This window comes from Chlamydotis macqueenii, chromosome 1 (genome assembly GCF_036417535.1).
Source record: "Chlamydotis macqueenii isolate bChlMac1 chromosome 1, bChlMac1.mat, whole genome shotgun sequence".
In the NCBI taxonomy this organism is placed as follows: Eukaryota; Metazoa; Chordata; class Aves; order Otidiformes; family Otididae; genus Chlamydotis; species Chlamydotis macqueenii.
Window position 1 is genome coordinate 102239127 of NC_141556.1, and position 21596 is coordinate 102260722.

General features: G+C 44.9%; 1 protein-coding gene across 1 annotated transcript; it reads right to left on the reverse strand.

The window, feature by feature from the left end:
- Nucleotides 1–458: 458 nt before the first annotated feature.
- Nucleotides 459–16749, reverse strand: POGLUT1 (protein O-glucosyltransferase 1). The gene is made up of 11 exons (XM_086763550.1): nt 16647–16749; nt 16200–16290; nt 13258–13401; nt 12690–12825; nt 10069–10190; nt 8466–8525; nt 7320–7419; nt 6491–6549; nt 4226–4393; nt 2726–2782; nt 459–2099 (listed from the first exon to the last, which is right to left on the reverse strand). Exons 1-11 carry the CDS (start codon nt 16729–16731, stop codon nt 1943–1945), a joined length of 1179 nt encoding a protein of 392 aa, XP_086619676.1. The 5' UTR covers nt 16732–16749; the 3' UTR covers nt 459–1942.
- Nucleotides 16750–21596: the final 4847 nt, after the last annotated feature.

Sequence of the window (21596 nt, forward strand, 5' to 3'; positions counted from 1 at the left end):
TCGGCAACGAGGGGAAGAAAAAAAAATAAAAAGGAAAGGGACTGAAAAGTCCCCAGTTCACGCGGGCGAGTGACTAGAGGAAGGTTCCAGCCGCGGTGACCCGAGACTGGCAGTGGCGACACCCTAAAGTATCACCGTGGCAGACGAAAAACCAAAAGACACGCTTTGCCATCCGTGGCGAAACAGCTAGGGATATCCAGAGCTTGTATGGCCGTTCTGATTAAGCAATGATGCATCCAACAAAGCTTGGTTTTCATTTGTTTTATTCCAAAAGCACATCATTAAAAACGGTTTAAAAACATTATACAGAGCTATTTCAGTTTCTCAGAGCGCTGCCTCTCCATTGACTAAAAATACAAAACCAGAAAACCCCTTCCACTCCTGCACCGTTCTTTCCTCAGAAACCACGCTATTTCAGTACCCTGATTTGCTCCCCTTGCAGGCTGGGGTAACCAGCAACCGGCGCCTGACAGGTAGGCCTGGCAGTCACGGTCCTGTAGCAGGGCTTGGCAGTGCCGCAAGGTCTGAGCACGTACGCGAGCAGGTACACTTTTGTTCCTCGTAGTGTTTTCTTCTCCGATCCAAACCGACTGCAGAGAAGACTGTAAGCTGTTGCAGTCATTCTCGTCCACCGATGCGCTGCTTCCTCAGCCTTGAGGCCACTTTTTCATCAAAGGTGCTCACCTGGGAGGCAGCAGCCCTCCTGGGATCCCACGCTGCTGCCCACGCTCCTCTGGCACCCAGACAGGTGCTCAGAAAAGATGCAGCTTCCTACCAGGCCGCTCAACTCAGAGGCCGGAGAGGATTTTAGAAATTGCAGTCCCTCTGGGCTGAGCAGCCTGTAGTGGGCATAAATACAGTGAGCACAAGCAACCTGTGACTGAACTCAAAACGACTGATGTGAGGAGTAGCTGCCACTGTGGGGCTGAAGATGGTCCCTCAACCAGACTGAAGGAGATGAGAAAAGGAGTGTAACAGCAGTGGGAAAGAAAAGCGAATACTGAAGTGAGCAGACATGTTACCAGCCTCGAAAAAAAAACAACAAAAAAGCAACCCTAGAAAGATTACAGAGGGGGTTCAGAGCAGAGAATCTGTGAACATCTGGTAAAAAGGAGAGCTGACTCTGCCTCTGCATATACTTCCCCTGGGTCCTTAAGGATGTCTGGCCAGCCGACCGGTGAGCGCTTGTTCACAGGGGCTTGGCTCTGCATGGCTGTACGGGCACCCAGCTCATCTGTCAGAGGATGAACCATCTTTATCTCAGTTGCCAACTGCTTGACTGTCTGCTACTCAGGATCAGCACTGTGGCAACACCATCACTGCCTGCCACTCCCCTATGAGGTAGGTAGTTTAACTGTGCAAGGATCACTTGTCCCTCCAGTGGCACATCAAAGCCTTTACCATAAATCTCTTTAAAAACCTGACACAGACACCAGAAAACTAAGCTCTAAGCTACCTAAGGTTACCCCAAATCCCAGTACCTGCTTCTGTCAGAGAATATCTAATATCCCAAGCACTATCACACAGGGGAGAAAACATTGACCACCTGCCGAAAATGGGCAGGTATCTCCCAGCCGAGCATAGCTGACAGTCTGTGTACCTTGCGCACGAGTACAGAGGAGTTGGTAAAAAGTCAGTAGAATTAACAGAAAGGCTTCTCACTGACTGAATGGGATTTAGGATGATTCTGAGACAGGTAGTAACTAAGTCTCAAATGCTAACAACCCTCTTTCAGACACAAGCATAACAACCCCACTAAAGAGCCACAATCCAACCTTCCACTTAACATTCTTACGGCGACAGTACAACCAGGTCCCACTGTACGGGAGCAACTTCAAAGTCAGCCTATCGCTGTTCTCTGTAGTTCTAGTGTAAAGGATAGGAAGTTTGAGAGAACAAGAAAGAGATCAGTTTGAGCTGAAAAGAAAAAACAAAGAAATCTCTACAGTTCTGTCTTCAGCCATCCAGAAGTGATCTCACTGTAGCTCTTCCTCCTTTTCACTTTGTAAGTCAAGGCTTGGGAATATTCAGACAGCAGATGCTCCCAGTAGCAAGAGACATCCTCCATCTGCAAGTGCTCGGTGATGAACTGGCGTCCCCTAGAGACACATAAGGCACAGTCAGAACCAATTTCCAGTTCCTACAAGAATCTTTGGTTTTGTTTTATATGTACATCAACTTTCACTCTTCTGTGTTTCAAATGAGAAACAACATGCTCTGCTCTGTACCGTCTCTTTTAATTTCACACTTTTCATTCACGCTCACAGCTCTGACAGTTGCAGTGCTTTTGTTACCCTCAAGACGGTATTTGTTATCTGGGATAATAAATATCAGATTTCATGTATCAGATATAGCCTGAGCAGCACTGATGCATGCTGCTTCAGAAGGCAGTCGCTGCCAGCCTGGATACATAATGCTTACAATGCAGACACAGTTCCCAGGGGTCAACACACCTCATACTGCGAAGAAAGCTCCCAACTTCCAATAGCTTTCAGTGGGGTTCCTGACATGGGTCACACCGGAACCAAAGACCTAAGCATATAATCTTGTTCTCTGGCTTCCCCTGCTTGTTAGGAGTTCTCCAACCCTCCTGCTGTTATTGCAGAAGATCAGTTACACTGCACCCTATTCACACTGGGTTGTCTTTGATAGGTAACCCCTTCAAAAGCTGCTTAAGAAAATGCTTTGGAAGAAGACTGCCTGATAGCCAGAAAGGACAACTTACCTCTCTGAAATTTCTTGTGCTATGGCATCATTTTCCTTTACAAACTGCAACAGCTCCCTAAAACGAAGACCAAAATAATGCTATGAAACAACTAGCTCAATGGAGAACATTGTCCCCTAGCTGAACTACTGCGGAGGATGAAATGAAGGATCTACAACTGAGTGAGGGACTGGTGCTCCTCATTTCAGAGCACAGAAGAAACCTGCCCTTCTCATTTGTTCTGTATCAATTCTAGACAGCATGCTGAAATCTGGGAGCCAACACATTTTTAGCCCAGTGATAAGTTCCCCCTCCCCCTTATCTGTGCTGCAGAGCCCACTTCCAAATCTAAGTGCCTAATGCCTGCTGATTTCGGTGAGGGTAAGAGACCTACCCCCATTCCCTCTTCCCCCCTGTGCCGCTCGGGGGGGGTGAAGGTAGTAGAGATAATGTCCTCTCGCCAGGCAGCCGACTGGGCCCGACTCGGTCCAGCCCGGCTGCAAGAAGTGGAGAGGAGATGAGAAGTGAATGAGATGTAAAAAAGATCCTGAGAGACATCTACCAGCCTGTTGTGAGGAACGGCTGCAGACACCAAGGTCAGTTCAGAAGGAGGGGGAGGAGTAATGCGGCTCCTGGCCAAGATTCCCCTGCAGCCTGTGGTGACGACCATGGTGGAGCAGGTTGTCCCCCTGCAGCCCATGGAGGTCCACGGAGGAGCAGAGATCCACTTGGAGCCCGTGAAGGACCCCGCATCGGGGGAGGTGGATGCCTGAAGGCAGCTGTGGCCCGTGGAGGGCCCGCTGGGACAGCTGTTCTGGAGAGACTGAACTCCGTGGAAGAGATGACCCACGCCGGAGCAGTTCCACAAAGGACTGTGGCCCGTGGGAGGGACCCCACAATGGAGCAGGGGAGGAATGTGAGGAGTTCTTCCCCCGACCATGAAGCAGCGGCATAAAACAACATATGATGAACTGACTGCAACCCCCATTCCCTCTTCCCCCCCGTGCCGCTCGGGAGGGGAAGGTAGTAGAGATAATGTTAAGCTTGGGAAGAGGGAGGGGTGGGGGGAGGTTATCTTGTTCTCTGTCTCATTATCCTGCTGTTCGTAGTAATAAATGAATAGTTTTCCCCAAGTCGAGTCTGTTTTGCCCGTGACGGTAACTTTAAGGATTTCTCCCTGTCCTTATCTCAAACCTCGAGCCGTTTTTCCTTATATTTTCTCTCCCTGTTTTTCTCGGAGTGTGGGGGGAGTGAGAGAGAGACTGCGTAGTCTGGTCCGATCGGGGCTGAACTACGACAATACCCCAGTGAAACTGTACCCTCAAAGTAATATGAACAAAGAATTCTCTGGGGACAATAATAAAAAGAAAAGAATGAGACCTCCATGAGCCTTTGTCTGATGTCTGATGCCTAGGAGTGGAGGCACTTCTTAGTGCAACACAAACCAAACTGCCTTCTCAAACACAGCAGTGTTTTCCTGTGGCGTGCAATGCTCCGCTGAGCACACTTGAGGTCTCACACCTGACATCGGAGAGGTCTGATCTGACAGGGATGTAGTGGACCCAAGGCTTCAGCTGGGGGTAGAAGAACTCCAGCCACTCTTCTCCAACGTGAAAGACAAGTGAGCCACATAAGAAAAGGTGTTTCAACCGGAAACTGGCAGCCACTCCCCGGAAATTAAACAGATACCTTTAAAAGGATAAGCAAAGAGAGAGACCTGATTACACTTGGCATTTTGTGAGGAAATGCACTAAAACCGGGCTCTAAGTAACAGTTAATCTTCCCTCACAGGTAGCAGCTGGGGGCGTCTCACTCACACTCAGCCAAGCATCGGTCGCTAAAACAAAGTGAAGACATTTATTTGAAGCTCCTCAAAGGAAAGGTGTGCTAAAGTTAAGGATGTGCTAGGTGAGTTCCTGCTGTCTGTCAAGACTGAGGGAGAAAATCAAGGCGTGAGGTTTTCCCTCTGATAAAGACACCTGTCTGCGACAAACCAAAGGAGGTCTCACAGACAACTGCCAACAAGGCATGGAAGGGCACAATGTGGATGCTCATCCTGTCACTCTACGCTTCAGAGACTCTGTCACCATGAGGAGCTTTTTCCCCAACTCTCTCCTGTCTTGCAGTGAGCTTTTCTGTTCATTGTTCTGCTTTGACACATCTATCTCAGTTGTTTTGGTTTTTTTTTCCCCCCTCTGGGATCCTGCTTTAATCTGAATCTAATCATTTCATATTAACTTGGGAATGCAACCCTAGGAGGTTAAACAGGCGAGCACACAACAGATGGACTTTGCAGATAACAAAGAACACACAATTTTGTTTTCAGTATTTTCTGCCAAGTTAGTAAAGTGGGCTTGAATGAGGCGGGGGGGATTTCTCTTAGCAAACTGTATCTCAGAGGGATGTTTGTTTGCTTATTTGCTTTCTTTTTTTAAACCCACATTTCTCCAATTACATGGAAAGCTGTTTTTCCTGTGGGTAAAACCCCTCAGTACATACAACTAATCTTTGAAGCCAAATATTTTGGGCTGGGGGAAGGGAGTTCTTCCTTTAATGAAGCTATTTTGGGTGAGATGGGAATTACAGCTAAACTTAGTTCTGCAGTAAGTGACAAGAAGTAAATCTGAAATTACTTTGCATTCTTTGTACTACCTAGGAGCTCGAGGCAGGGATGAGGAGCTTATTGTATTAGGAACTCAACAAATATATGTAGAGATGTAACAAGAACAGTGGTCTAGAAGCGAGGAAATGCCTCTGCCCAATTCCAGACACAGCTCCCACCATCCATGACCTCAGCCAAGTCACTGAGTGCTGCTCTCGACAGCCTGCTGTACCACCTACACTGAAGGAAGCCATGACAATTTCATGTTGACCCCACCAGACCCTGGGCTACAAAAAGAGTGTGTAAGAATGTCTCAGCCGATACCATACAAGGAGCTTAGGAGGCATCTCAGTTGGGAAGTCTATGTGTAACAGAAGGGAGAAATCTGGGCAACAGTCTAGTGAAATATAAAATGAGACAAGTAAATCACATTTGCACAAAAACACAGATCCAGCCAAATGACTGAGTTCTTGTATCAGCAGATTCTAGTTGGCAGAATCGTAACTAGGTGAACTTAAAGCAAAAGAAAAGCAAAACATCAGACATACAAGTGCATACACACTACAAGTTTATATTCTTACACAGAAACCCACAAGAATATTACACCAAAAACCCCTCCCTAAAGCAGTCAAAAAATAAAAACCTTTGCAAATTAAGAGCACATTCTCCCAAACAACATACAAAGTATGAATCATTACTATATCTGCTCAATCATATTTCATGTTCTCTCTTTTACTATGTACATCCAATGGCAACACTTGTCCACAAATATATATGATAATACGATTCCTTAGTTCCCTATGTCTTCAAAGACAGTAATGCTATGACTGTAGCATCAAAGAAATAATTTTGAACACATAGCTTGGTAAAAGAATATGAAGAAAAATTCATAGAAGGTCTTTTTGATTTAAAAAAAAAATTATCTATATGTTTATTAGCGATCTAAAACCTTTACTTTCCCCAAAACACTTTAATTCTCCTGATCTGACAGAGGAAAGCTGACACTGAAAGAGGCCATGCTAAACTCCCAAACTTTCAACTGCCTTATGTCTGTTCACAAGCTTTCTTGTCTGCATGGAGCCAAGCTGCTGCAATTACAACTTAAAATGAACTGAGACCTTACACCACGCAAGGAAAGAAATAACCTATAGCCCTTGAATAGCTTTACTAATGAAAACTCTTACTTGTATTTGCAGTGATCAACCAATGGAATTTCCTTTGCAGGAGGCTTCCCTAAGGTATCCTTAAAATAAAGAGAATTAAAAAAAAAAAATCAGTAAGCTTTATATGGTTATTTCATATTTGTTTTCCTTTTTCCTTCTCAGTTAGAAACAAGGCTGAAGTCTCAAAACCCTCCATTCCTACTTCTGAGAAAACCGGCTCTGGTGGGCTTTTAGAAGTATTATGAAGAATTCACAGCCCTTCAAACAAGAAAAAAAAGCTCAGTAAATTACACACTACCTGTAAGCAAATGCCAGCACAAACACATTAAATTATAATGTTTAGCTGGCAGCTACAGAGTGGAAAACAGCTTGAGACAACGGACTACGTGAAGCCAAGCATAACTGGAAGACTGACTGGAGAGAGCTGGACTGTAGACTAAGTACAGAACTAAAAAGTTATTAGCAACAGTTATCAGAAAGTTATTAACAACAAGACCAAGAAATGGAGATGACAGAAAAAGGTTTAAAAAGACTGACAACGACACACAGGCAGCTCGGGGCTAGAAGGGGAAGAGTTGACTAATTTTGTTGTAATAGAGAAGGAGGGGATTGGCATAGGTTCATTTTCTTATGTGTGCTGGCTTCCTTGTAGGTGTTTGGCCTGCCAGGCTCTAGAGACTCCTTCCTTTCATCTGTCAGAGAGATGCGGCCATCAAGGGAACCACAAACCTCCCTCACTCTAGGGCATCACCCACAACTCTCCAAGAAGATGCATCTCAATCATCAAAGCCATCTTGCAATGCCACCCTTTCTGGCCTTCACACTCAGGAGACAGACAACACCCACACACCTTCTCAGATTTCCAAGCCTGGTTTTTAGTGTACTCTGCGTCAACAAGTTCTGGGTTTTCACGGGAGAGCAGAATGAGGGGATCTCTCTCAGGGCTTGTTCTGCAAAAGAAATGCTATCAGTCATCACCAATCCACCTGACCCAACACAGCTAACAAACTACAGGACTCAAGTTCCTGCCTCTTTATGAGGCTGACCTCTCCATGTCCTTCAAAAACATATATTAAGTGCCTACCATACAGTGTATTTCTGTCCAAAGGCGTATTAGCAGAAGAGAATGAGTTATGTGTACCGATTTGAGGCCCTGTTTCTTTATTTTATGTACTAAATATTTAATAGTATTATTTAAGCAATTCCCAGGAAAAATCAGCAGAGGTGACATTTACTTCAGGCCTCATCCTGATGGGTGGCAAATAATTTAACTACCTTCTAAGTCAGAGAGAGAGAGAAGGGACACTAAGCACCTTCAGCACTTGATCCCTCTGACATTAATTTAAAACACTACTGATAAACAAGGTTACAACATCCCTGAGACTCCCTCCTCATCATGTCCTGAGTCTACCTGGTAAGATAGCAGATCCATCCCTATTGCGAATGGAGAAAGAACAAAATGTTGCAGGAAGAAAAAGGAGTAGAGGTTAACACTCTGTTTTCAAGCTGTCACTGAAGAGGGCAAAAATCATCTTCTCTCTCATCCCCCACCACTCAGGTAACTTTATCCAAGAATATCTGTTAATTCACCATCGAGCACTTGCACAGAGAATGAAGTATCCACATTGGCAAGAAGCATGCACGTCAATATAAAACCTTTATATTTCTATCAAGCACCTGCAGCTCCCTTCACAGAACAAAACAAGCTGATTCCTAGTGTGACAGTTATACTCGTTAAGAAATAATGTAGCAAATCCATCACAACTTCTGTTTCCAATATTCGACTTATTATAATAAACTAGCCGCAAATGGCAAGTCTTACGGAGAATCACTAATGGTGAAATGCTGCTGTACAAAATGTCTTGCTTTCCTTACTTTTAAAAAATACATGCTGTGTTACATTTGTTTAGGTCTTGGAGATAGAGAAGTTTCTGCATACAGACAGCTGTCACAGCATATGTTAGTAGACTCTCCTACTATAGGAAAATATGCTCACCTGGATCCTCGGAAATATCCTTTAGAGATTTTTTTCATCCATGGCCATTTTTCTGCAGATCTGAAAATAGTGTTTATACATGGCAAAAAAAAATGATTTAACATAACCATGAAACAGTGCTCTCATCAGTTTTCACAGCATGATCTCTTTTTATTATTCTTCATTTTTGATGGAAATTACTTTTTTCATTATAGCAGAAAAAATTCTCATTCAGGTCCAATGAAACAGGTTTACCTGTGAATATTGCGTTTAAGGCAACATGATATATGCTACTTTTCAGAATACCTTTCAGTCAAAACAACGAATTACACACAACCCCCTCACCAAACCTTTAACGGTATTATAATTTATCTAAAATTTGAATCCACTTTTTGCATTGTTGCTTTACTTTTCTATACTTCACTGAATATGGATAGTGCAAAATGACTCGTTTCTAACCACTGCCATTTTCCATTAAAAAAAAGACACAAACAAAAAAACCTGCCTAGCATTTTGCATGTAAAACACAGAGATTCATTGTTTTCCCAAATAACTTCCATTTTAAATCTAAGCGAGTCCTTCAAACTAGCTGTTCACATGTTTTATTTCTCTCAGTGCAGTTACCTGCCTCCCTCTGGGGAACTCTGTTGTACTTTGCTGTTGCACCTGGCTTGACATGAAGGTCCTGATCCCCAAACTGATCTGTGCAGGTCAAGCTTTGCATCTGCTTGTAACCCAGCAACACAAGTGGGGTTCACTGGGAAAGCAAGGATAAGTAAATGCTTAGGACCTTCACTATATTATATCACCTTAAGCTTCAGCTACGATTTGTCCCATAGATTTTCAGATTTTGAAGAGGAAAATATCCAGCCTTGCAATCTGATATCAAGCGATTGACACCAAGGTGTTTTTTTCTTGTTATATTTCTACGTTCACACACTGTCGCATACTTTGTCACTCTCCACGGAAAACAGCCCCTTATTCTGCTAACAGTCAAAGATCCTGCCAAGAGAAAGACTCCCGATCAGAAACGTCTTCTGAGTTACTCTCAGACCAGTCACGACTCCTGATTCTTGGGAATGATTCCAGGTTTCTCTATTGCACAACAATACTCAAGTAAAAGGAGATCTAAAGAAGGCTTTCCTTTACCCTTCCAGAAGCTTATACAAACATCCTGGATCATCCCTGCAGTGAAAAAACCACAGCTCTTAGGGAAGTAGTTGGAAACAAAGGAAAATATTTCCATCTGTCAGGGGAGATTTCTGCAGGCAAAAGATAACTGCTGCTTTATTGACAAACCCTATCCCAGCTAAAACGATAGTAATCTGGCTCTGACAGCACAAAGAACATGTACACTTTGCCCTCTGCACTCCTTACTAAAGTGCTGGAAACAGAGAAGCTAATTATAACTTCTAGTTACATCATTCAAGGTTTCCATGGAGAATTCTTATACAGCAGTTAGGCTGCATGTGGTTCAGACAGGCAGCAGGACAGATCACAGGCCAACAGACCTACAGCCTTAGACTTCAACGCTGCTCTAATGCTGTCCAGGGCTAGACAGCTTTTCCTCGGAGTTTGTCTTCCACTAAACCTCCTCACCCACATAACCACTTCCAAAACTTACCTCCTGAGGTCCTCTCTCATGAGGTCCCAGCGCCCTAAACCTGTTGGGTAAATCGGCCAAACAGCTGGTCCTCCTTCCCAAAATGTCCAGGCAGGATACATGATATCATTGTATTCAGATGTCTTAAGAAAAAGGAAAATAATGTAAGAATACAAGTAATACCTACTTCAGTTCACTGACCGAGCCCGCCAATCACGAACAGCCCTTCTGGGAGTTCTGTCGCCTTTCTCCATTACTGTTCCATAAGCAGCCACGAGAGCTTTGCAGTCACCATGGTGTTGCTGGTTCATATGAAGACAACCCAATATTGAAATGTTTCAGTGATTTAAAAAAGGCTATGTCTTGCTGCATGACAACACAGGACTTTCATGTTAGAAAGTAACAAAACAGATCCCTGATATAGCTGATTAGGAAATAGCAGAAGATCTGAGTTCCACTCACCTTTCTAAAGATTTGTGCCTATGTGTAGCTACAAATGTTTTCTACTGACCGTAAGTTAAGAAGCATTATTATCTGCTCAGAGATAGAGGCATTATAGCCACTTTGACATTTAGGATTCCAACGCTTCAGTTAATTCCAGCCTTCCTAAAAATTTCTCAATAATTTACTGTTAACAAACATCCAGGTCATGTAAGAATTTCAGTTTCTCACTCCTCTTTGGATGCTTAAATTCCCATATAATCAGAGGGAAGACTGGCATTTAAGTAAGACTAAAACCTTTCACTAAACTGGTCTATAGGCCACTTCCTCGCACTAGTAATAAAATTCCTATACAATTATCCATCTGCCTGTCACCTGGAGATACTGGAGAGAGTTCAAGGCCACCAAAGTAGTCAGGAGGTTGGTGTCCATGACCTATAAACAGGGGCTGAGGAATGGGTTTGTTCATGCATGGGAAGAGGAGGCTTGGGGAATCTAAATGCTGTCCTCTACTACCTAATGGGAGAGTTCAGAGAAGATGGAGGCAGACTCTTTTCAGAAGTCCAGAGACAGAATGAGAGGCAACAGGCTTTGATTAATTCTAGTTAGATATTGGGAAACATGCTTTCATTCTGAGGGTGGTCAAACACTGACTGTGGACACCCTGTCCTCAGGGATGCTCAGAACTGGGCACGACACAGTCTGGAGTATCCTGATCTAGTTGGTCCTGCTCTGAGCGAGGTGCTGGACTGGGTGACCTCCTGAGGTCCCTTCCAACTCAAACGAGTGTGTGCTTCTATCATCTGCTCCTTCCTAGTCTTGCTATAAACAGGCATTGATAACAAACTGTGACAGCTTTACCACCATTTGCATTCTGAGATGCAAAGTAGCACAGTCCTGCAACCCCTTATGCTTTCAGCCTTAGAATGCATCCTGGATCCTTCATCATTCTGGTAGCAACCAGCTCTCGCTGGTTAAATGTGAGCTCTGCCTGGGTCACTGTGCTTCATTTAAGGATGGGGCTGAGGTAGTTACAGTTCAGAAATTTGACAATGGTGACCAGAGAACTCAGTTTCTCGAGGAGTTCTGCAAGGCACCCAGGGGCAGGATGATGAACACAGCCGCAAAGATTAAATTCCTGCGACCTGCTCTGCATCAGTTTGGTTTCTGCTGGCTGTATTCTGGCTGTGCAATGGTCAAGGGGGAAGACCGCTATCTTCAATACTACATCTGGCAGTGAACATGGTTAAAGAATAACAGTGCTTGCAATGCTGTACTGAAATTCTAGAGTTTCAGGATGGCTGGGGTCTAGGCAATAGTTATGGATCATACTATGATTCAGACTGCATGAGCTGAAGATGTGGGTCCAGAGTAAAATGCTCAAGTTAGCAGAAACAGAATAGGGCATGAATTAGCAAGAACAAATGGTTTATAGCTTCTTTTTGCATCTTACTGTTTGCTGGGCTCCAGGCCAAGGACAGGATCATGATCAGGGTTAGGCAGCAAGGGTGCAGGATTTGGGCCCATTGGGCACACACTAACGCAAAACAAGACTAGCTGAAGCTTGAGGTGTAACGATATTTTGTTCAGAAGGATGAGACACGAGCTTAACAATGGGAGAGGTAGGAAAACATACAGGAGGACTCTCGAGTCTGGGAACAGAGAAGCAGAGAGCAAATGCCTCTGCATGTGTATGCATGTCTGGAGATAGAAGAGAGAATCCAGGGGAAAAGGGTTCACAGTAGACAGCAATATTACAGAAAAGAAGATAAGAAACACTTATCTGTAGTACCAAAAAGAGGACTAAAATATCCATATTAAATGAGATTAACTGTATGACAGCTGATTGATGATCAAAAATCCTTAACAACGCTGATAAAATACGGCTACAATTTTAACAGAGACATTGCAGCAAATGATAGTGATGCTGGCACATATCCCATCCAGCTGTGCATCATTCCACTGTGGCAGAGAGGTACATTTTTTGACCTGGAAGAGGAGCTAATGAGGGAAAAAAACTGTTCTAATGAATAAATCTGGAAGTCTGTCTGCTAGAAAACTGAAAGCAAAAAGAAACATAAAGAGCAAGCAATTTTGACACACAGAAAATCTGCAGGGAACCATCCTCAAAAATATGTTCCCAAGAGAAAGGAGGAAAAATACATGTCTCAGAAATCCTCAGCTTTTAAAGGTGTGCGCACCTTACTGAAGGAGAAGACTGGGATAATGGGTTTCATCCACTTGGGGACCTGGGGGTAGTCTCGCACATTGATCACCATTTCCATGTCAGGAAGGCGGCTGACGATCCCCAGAAGGAAGTGCTCAACTCCACTGCATCTGTGGAGAAATGACATATGGCAAGGAGCTATAAGAAGGCGGCAGAATCCTGCAGCCTCTTGCAGGCTTTTCTGCACAGGAGCAGAAGAGAGCCTGAGCCACACCACGATGCAAGCCAAAAACTGCCTACAGCAGCCTCTAAGCCCCAACACAGTACAGACACCAATGAAGTAACCCATCCTGTTAAATCCAGCCTGATCTGCAGCTTTCTCTGGGATCCCACAACCAACAAACCCTTTGTACACTGAAGTGCAACAATGACACTTACCTCTTGGCTACATTTAAGCCTCATACATAATTATCTAGGCTCCTGCTCTGATAAGGAATTTAGCCCTCTGAAATATCATTGTGCTCAATGACTTCCAACCTGGCAGAGTTGAAAGTACTCCTGTGCCACAGGTAGAGAGACGAGATCTTCTGTACAGCTCTTACCTTGCAGGGAACAAGCAGTCCTGCTCACGGTATAATTTGTTCTTAATGATTTGGTAGTGTGTCCCAAGTTTCCGGCTCACCACATCTGATATTATCTCCTTGGAAATGCCACCTCGAAAAGGAGCCAGGTCCTGCTTCCAGACACTGAAACAAAACAATCAGCTGTTATTATGTACAACAGGAAGGATACTGTACATTAAATCACTGCAGTACACAGAACAGACTTTCAGCTAAAACAAGTTCTGTGTAGCTTCCAGGAGCTCTGCTACACGTGGTATAACACCGAATTCTATTTAAGTCACTTGGAAGAGCTGTTACTCGGAGACTCCAAGGTCCAAGCTTCACTCTTTGACTATCTACACGCTGTTTGGCCAAACAGAAAGCCCAGCACAGGACTCTGAAGCTAAATCAACACGAACAACTCTAGTTACTCTCCCAGAAAAGAGAGGCCACACAGTGGAAAGCACCTTACATATTCTATGGTTATGGATAAGAGCTTTCAGCTCACTTAACTTTGAGTTGTGAAGCTTGTGCTCTGGCCTTTCATAAATTATGGGCCACACCAAGACCAAACTCCTGACACAATGTCACACTATTTAGACACAAAAAAGAAGGTAAGAGTCTAGTTGCACGGACCAGCATTCCCAAATAATGCTCTGTGTGGTGCAAGCCATCCCAGCTGGAGAGGTCCGGGTAGCACATGTTCCAAGACATCTGCACATCACCAGTAAGTTCCAGGAATGTAGCATGAAAAAATAAACCTAACATATATAAGAAAACACAGAAGGAGGATGCAGTTTATTAAATTTAGTCTAAAGGTCCTCAAATCTAACTGCTTGGAGCATTTAACAAACGCTGTCAGAATGTAACAGCCATGGAGACATCCTCCCCACTTTTTGGCAGACACTGCATCAATACAACACTGTCAGGGTGATCCCACTGTGAGGGTGGTCAAACACTGGTCCACAGAGGCTGTGGAGTGCCTATTCTTTGAGATAGTAAAAACCTGACTGACACAGTCCTAGCAACCCTACTTGAGCAGAGGGGTTGGATTTGATGGACTCAAGAGGTCCCCTCCAACCTCCAGGATTCTGCTATTTCGTAATCAGTTAGAAAACAGTAAAATTACATAAAGAATTGCCATTGTGCAGACAGGATGACCACAGGATAAGCAGTCTGGCAGGGATGCAAACATAATGAGCTTGAGAACAGGAAGAAAGCTGCAGCTTTATGGCATATCCATGTCATTATAACCTAAGTGACAACTGAAAGGTAGCAATGATTAAGTTCAGACCTTCAGGCCTTGGCCACTGAATCACAGAAGACTAGACACAAGTAGAAACTGTTATATGGGGAAAAGTACTGGTGTCTGGTGTTCTACTGCATATTTACATATCTCAAAATCGGCTATCAAAACGAACTGAGTTTCTGAAGTGTCACACAGCGCATGTGCTGTATTATCTTCCCGGATTCTTTCGTAATGTCTGTCACTATAGTAGTGCTCCTTAACAGCCCTTAAATGAACTACTGCTCTAGTGAAAACTAGGTTTTGAGACTCACAGCAACCATAACTTCATGTTACTATCAACTACCATGACCTGAAGCAGATTTGGAGGTTGTAATCACTTGGGAAAGTGCTCTACCCAAAGGTTGGCAGGAGATGGTGGAATCTATGTTTAAAGACGAGGAGATACCTTTAGGCTGTGTGTGAAATGGAACTTAGGAAAAAGACTGGAAGGCTAAGCTGGAAGAGACTTTTCATCAATATTTCAAGAGCAATGAAGATCAAAAACTCCAAACAGAATGTACAAACAGCTGCCCAATATGACTCATCTGTTATTAAAAGCCGATATAGAGCTCAATCTCACCCCAAAAATGAGCAAGTACATCTGGCATTTTTTTAAACAGCAGGCTTAAAGTTGGGCATCTGTGTTTCTGCATTTGGAATCCAAATCCTAAGGGCAAAAGAATATTTTGACTCTTCCCTGTATTCTCTTCCCCTTTGAATAAAAACACTGCTTAAAGATATCAGAAAAACCCTGTCCTACAGCCTCCACCCAGATAACAGTCACTACCTATGCACCTGTAATATTCTGCATGCTGAAGTCACGCTCTACCAGCAGGAACACAAGGGAAATGTGGTTTTGCTACGTCTACACTTGTACCGCCTACAGTGGTCTTGCATCCTCGTGTAAGTCTTGAGCTCTCTGCACTAAATCACTGCAGGAAGATTAGGCACAGTGCTGGCATTTTGCATAATGCTCCACAGTTATAAAAAAATAAACAGGACTAGTGTCTTCCTGAATGAACTCCTCTGATCATATTTTGGTCATGTGAAAATCAGGTAGTTAAATATCCACTGCCACTCCAATTCTCACAAGCAGTGAGCTAAACTCTCCTAGAAAGAGCACTTCTCCAAGTCTCCCCTTCTCCTATTCCACTGGAAGCCCTGTCCAAGCACAGGGAGTAAGCAAAGTACAACACACTATCACACCAAACGAATCTGATCTGTGTCCTGTAAAAATCTTAATCTAGCTATTTCAAAATATTTTGCACACACTTGATTTCTTCCACTTTCAAAAGCCCATGATAAAGATTTGTTATCAACACCACACTAAGAGAGAAGGGGTATGGGTGTATGGGTTTATTGTGTGATCGTATAAAAAATGCTGACATAGTCTACGTTGTTCAGTCACAGAGGACAACAAGCAGAACGATCAGTTTGCAGGTGGACACACCTTCTATTGGAACTATGGAGGCCAACCTGCTTCACACAGTGCCATTAAAAACCTCCCTTTTGCAAGCACCGTGACTTATGATGGCTGCAGATGTGGCCCTTTAGAGTGTAAACACTCTAGCTCATTCCCATCCATCAGCACTGGCAAAAGTATTCCCTCTCATGGCCAAAAGCCTGTGCAGCCAAAAGGAAACCAGTCTCTCACCTTTGGTGGCAGCTGCAGTTCTCCTTTACACACGGCATATAGACTTCCACAGCTTTCTTAATCCGGTCGGTTACCGTTTTCCATCTGACATCTGAAACACAGGGGAAGGAAAAGCCAAAGGAATTAAACTACCAGAGCAACTAGCGAGAAGCTGAACGGGATTTCTGGCCCACGTGGCAACACCAGTGCTGCTCCAGTCCGTGCGGCTGGGGAAGGAGCAGCGGGTCGGGCACCCCGCGACGGCCCCCGGGATGCCGTGGCGGGGTGCCGGGGGAGCAGCCCAGCCGGGCAGAGGAGGAGGAAGAACCGAGACCCCCTCACAGGAGGCGCGGGCTCCCGCCTGGGCCACAAACCCTCCCCGCCCGCCGCGAAGTCGCGTCCGGTTCCCCCTCCCCCGGCAACACGCTCACGCCCGGGGTTACACGAGGGGCCCCGGGCGCCGCTCACCTGACGGGCCGCCCGCCACGGTGGGCTCCAGCCGCCACACGGCGACCACCACCAGCAGCCACAGGGCCGCCGCCACCGGCCCCATGCCTCCACCTCCACCGCCACCTCCGCCGCCGCCACCGCCAGCACCGCCCTGCGCATGCGCGACCCGCTACCGGCAGGGCGCGGAGTGGGGCGTGGGTGGGGGCGATGCCCCAACCAAAGATGGCGGCTGCGGCCTCCAGCCCCGCACAAAGATGGCGGCACTACCGGCGGGCGTTGTGCCGCGGCGCTTGGTGGGAGCTGTAGTTCCCGCGGCGTCTGGGTGGCGGCGCTGTCCCTTCCCCCTCAAAGACTGTTGTGTGGGGAGACCCCCGCGGGGGTCACGTCGTGACCGCAATAGGTTTTTGTAGCTTTGTTATGGAAATAAAGGCACGGACGCGGTGGGGGACCTATAGTAGATCGGGACTGTGCTGCAAAATACTCACTGCCCTGAGAAGGTCACTCAGGAGCCTCACAAGCCTTATGCACATCTTGTGTACCTGGTGACCCTCGCTCCCTTTGTTTTTGTTTTTGTTTTTTTTTTTTGTGGGGGGAACTTCCCTGGACACCTGAATTCATCAAGCGGTTTGTCCAACCTGTATGGGGCTCCTTCTGGCCCTTACTGTTGCCAAGGCCTGATTCAATTTGGTCACTGACAATTAAGTCATGAATCTCATTGTTACGGTTCAGAAGTTTAGATTGATGGGTATAAACTCCTCTGCAGCTTCAGAGATGTGGACTGCAGGAAAGGAGAGAAACAGCAAGTTCGAGAATTGGTGGTGGCGTGCCATCAATGTAATGCAGAGTACCTTCTCTTTCCAAAATGGTTTCTAAGAATATAGTCTTCAAAACTAGCCCCCAGTTATTGTTTGGATCAGCTCAGTCACATCTGGCCAACCTTCAGGAGACAGGCTCATTAACCTGGTGCTGGATGTAATAATCATGCTGATAAGCAGCCAAATTAATGTAGGTCAGAGGGGCAGGGGCTAAGCAGACACTATCCTAGCATGGATCCAGACCAGTCAATTGATGTTTCTTCCCTAGGTTGAGCATGGGAAGGCCTATTCCCTCTTCATGGCTGTCTATGTATTCAAACGTGAACACTAAACTTTCATCTTTCCTAGCCCAGATCCAGCTCGGTGGTATTGGATTCCAGGAGGAGGTGCTGTGGCTCCAATGAAAGCCACAGCAACACAAAGTCACATTTATGTAAAGTTTGTACCTGCAGTGTGAAGGCTGAGTCATTAGCCCCACAAGCCACCAACTCAACTTATCATTAAGGCTTCTTGTGTGTGAAACTGACTTGGTCCTGCAGGTATCTGTAGGTTTGGATGGAGAAATAGTTACCAGAAAACAGACCAAAGAGGAAGAGCATGTGCTGAGAAGGAGCATGAAGATTTCCAGAGGACTGATAAATTCTAAAGACTGGCTGAATCTGGAAAAGCTGATGAACTCTGGGCACCAAGTGTTGGCCCAGTCTGTGTGAGGCCACAAGTGAATGCCAGTATCAACTGTGGGTTGTGTGACTGTAGGGCAGGGACTCCAATATGCAAAGACTGCAGGATTATGTGCACATCTGTTGAAATAAGTGACTTTGCTGTTGAAATAAATGACTTTGAGGGACTTTCTGAATATCTACTTGGAAGCTGCTAGTGTGTCAGCACAACCCTCTGCTGAGTACGCAGCTCCAGCTGGGTAACTGGGTGATTGTATGAGTGAACTATGAGGCAATAAGTGAACGTTGTGTATATTATCTTCTACTAGTAGTAACAGCTTCCTAGACTGAAAACCTGGAGTACTTCTGGCTGTCTCATCCTAAATTCCTGTTGTGCAGCCAAAGAATTTTTAAGCAAATTTATCCCTTCTTTCCATCTTCTCCTACAGTCCCTCTGTCTTCCTTTTGATTTCTGCATAGGGTACGCTTTCTTCCTTTTCCTCTACAGTCTCTCTCACAGCTGCAGTAGTCATAGCTCCAAAACTGGAGGCTGGTCTGAAGACTTGCCCAAAAGTGTGAACCTTAAGTAAGGTAAAAGCAAAAATTGCCAATACTTTTAAGTATCTATATTTGCCTCCAATGGTGTCACTCAGTCTTACCCGTCTCTACATGGCTAATCCACTCATTATTTCTGGCACAGTTTTCTGTCTTCCCTCTCAGGTTCCAAACCAGATTTTCCTACTTCTTTCCTAGCTGACTGAATAGAGACATCAGCGTGCTGTTCCAACACCGTTTCTGGTTGTTTGTCACAGTTCCCCACTGGTCTCCTACACAGCCAGTAAAGCTGTAGTAGTTTGCTCTGTAACAAAGGTTATTTCGGGTGCTTTCTCTGAGGCAAAGAGTAGGAGTGGTAGTCAGCATAAATGTTTAATAGGCCCTGAGAGCTAAGACTTTAAGATGAAGCTCCTTTTGAAGCTACATTTACAGCCTCTGCTCTCCCAGGCTTTGTTTAATGAAAGCACCCCGGGCCACTGTGGTGTGGTTTTGGCATGTGCTGTAGTTTCCCCCAAGCACCTTGGATGGCTGTAAGCTTCAGAACCCGTTGACTCTCACTTCAAACACAGCCTTTGCCTCACCTTCTCTACCTTCTTAATTTCCTGCAAATCCAGAGCTCTGTGCAGGAGCATCTGGCTCTGATCTTTGATACCCTCCCTCAAACACAGTCCCTCCCTCATTTTTTTTTCTCTGCCAAATCAAGCACAAACACCCACAAATTTACTTTCATCATGTTCCATGTGCCTGGAGTGGAAAATCACTTGGCTGTAAGTCTGGTATCCTTGCTTTACATATTCAACATGGGGTAGAAGAAGGGTGCTTGGGAAAGAGTCTGGTTTTCTAAGCTGGTTATAAGACTGAGCTAAAGAAATTCCTACATCTTGAGTTTCTCTCAGAGCTGTGGTCTGGCTTGTCTAATTGCTACTGCCTGTTCGTGCCAGGGTGCCAGTGGGGCTCTTATTCTTTAATTTATCTTTTTGTGATAAATGGAAGTCCTAGGTTTTCTGAATTCCTCAAAGAATGGCAATTTTTTCTTATGAAGAATGGCCATCCTACCTGCACTGAAGTTCCTGAAGTATGGACAACTAGAGATTATTTATTTGCAGATAGAAAAGATGGTGTTAGTAAATTAAGAAATACCCAAACATTACAAGTGAAGCTTCCAATAGTTGTGAGGTAGCTGATGTGTAGCTCTTCATATAGCTTTCACATGTGATCATCAGTGGGGCTAGGCTGCTGCAAAAGGTAGTCTCAAAGCTCAGGAGAGGGAGGAAAGAAGCTATACAGGCTGCTGAGGTTCAAAACCTGTGATTGACATTAGCAGGGCTTCTGGGGCTGAGCCCAGTGTTTCCCATAAGAAGCCACACAGCTTCTAGAGAGTCAAGATTGCTTCCTGCTGATGAGCTCCTCATGGAACTTCTTTTCCCTTTGGCTCTGAGCTACGTCCTACAGCATGCAGCCCTGTGGAGGTGTTGGACTGTGGCTGGCAGGATTCAGGAAAGCTGGCCGCATCCTCAGTACCTGGCTTGGGGATGTTTGGTAATGAATACTCAATTATTTTATGCAAAGGAGGCTAATTATGAAACTGTTACAGCAACTGGAGCACTGCATGAGAAGTGTAGTACCCGAATATGACACCCAGTCACGGCTGGGGTCATGAACTAAGGCTCAGACTAAGACTCCGCGGGGCCCACAGAACTGCTGAGTTGGACTGGGAGACACCAGAGCAGGAGATCCCAGAGTTCAGAGTTCAGTCTTGATGAAACTGTATCCAAGTCTGCCAGTGAAGGAAGTCAGTAACCCAGTGCTCAGCCCACCCTGAGGGTTTGTGAAGGCAACGGAAGCAATGGAAGATCCAAGAAAAAGTGGGCAAAGTGTCTGTAGCTCAAGCCTGAGGTCAAAGTTTAAGTACTTGTGCATGCTGTGGGACCAACAGAAACCAGCTACATCTTGTGTTTGAGAGAAGATGCAAGAATGGCAGTGGTTTCATCCCTTGAGGAATTTGTATGTGCCAGGGGATGCCTGTGCTCATGACAATGATGACATGACGATATGATATAAAGGATTTTTCATTATGGCAACAGAGTGTAGCAGCCCCAAAAGGGAAGAAGGACACCAGTTTAGTGTGAGCTGCATGGGTAAGTGCACGTATAAATGTGGGGCCAAGACTATATTTCAGTCTTTTTATTAGTACCCCTAAAAAAAGGGAACAGGTGAATCTACCTTTCTTGGAGTTCAGAAAATGTGGGATTATTGTTTCGTACAGAATAATTAACTGAGGGATTAAAAGTCATCAACACCCTTGCACAAACAACAAACTGGAAAAGCCGCAGATTTGTAATGCTGGAGCGTGGGGGGATCTGGTAGATTCGGAAGGTATCAGGGCCTTTGCCTCATCAAGAGGATGTATTTAATCTTTGTACCCATTTGCCTTTGCAGTTGCCTCGCAGGGCACCAACACAAGTGAAAATTGAGTATATTCCTATAGAAAAGGCTTTGGCGTTAGGCCTTGGCCATAAAGGCTTTTTAAAATCTGTTTGAGAGGCCATGTTAACTAAAACTGATCATAAATCACTTTTTGCCGTTGCTGGTGGGGATCTGGCAAACACCTTCCCGCAAACAGAACGTCTCTTTCTTTATCTGCAGTTGTATAACTTGCAAATTGAATGCAAACCTGAGAAAGATTTAGTAGTTGCAGGCATACTCTCTAGTGCCTTTGACAAAAATGCTGTGGAACAAAGTCCCTGGCTAGATTATGTATATGTCAATTGGGGAAAACAAAACAGAAAAACCCAGCCCTGTCGGTTCTCAAATGAAATGCAGAATTTTATTGCTAGTGGTTCGCTGAGGACGAGACACTGCAGGATGTAATTAAGGTTTTACTAGAAAATGATTTGCACAGCTTATTCTGTCCCTGTTTCAGTTTAAAACGATTTTGA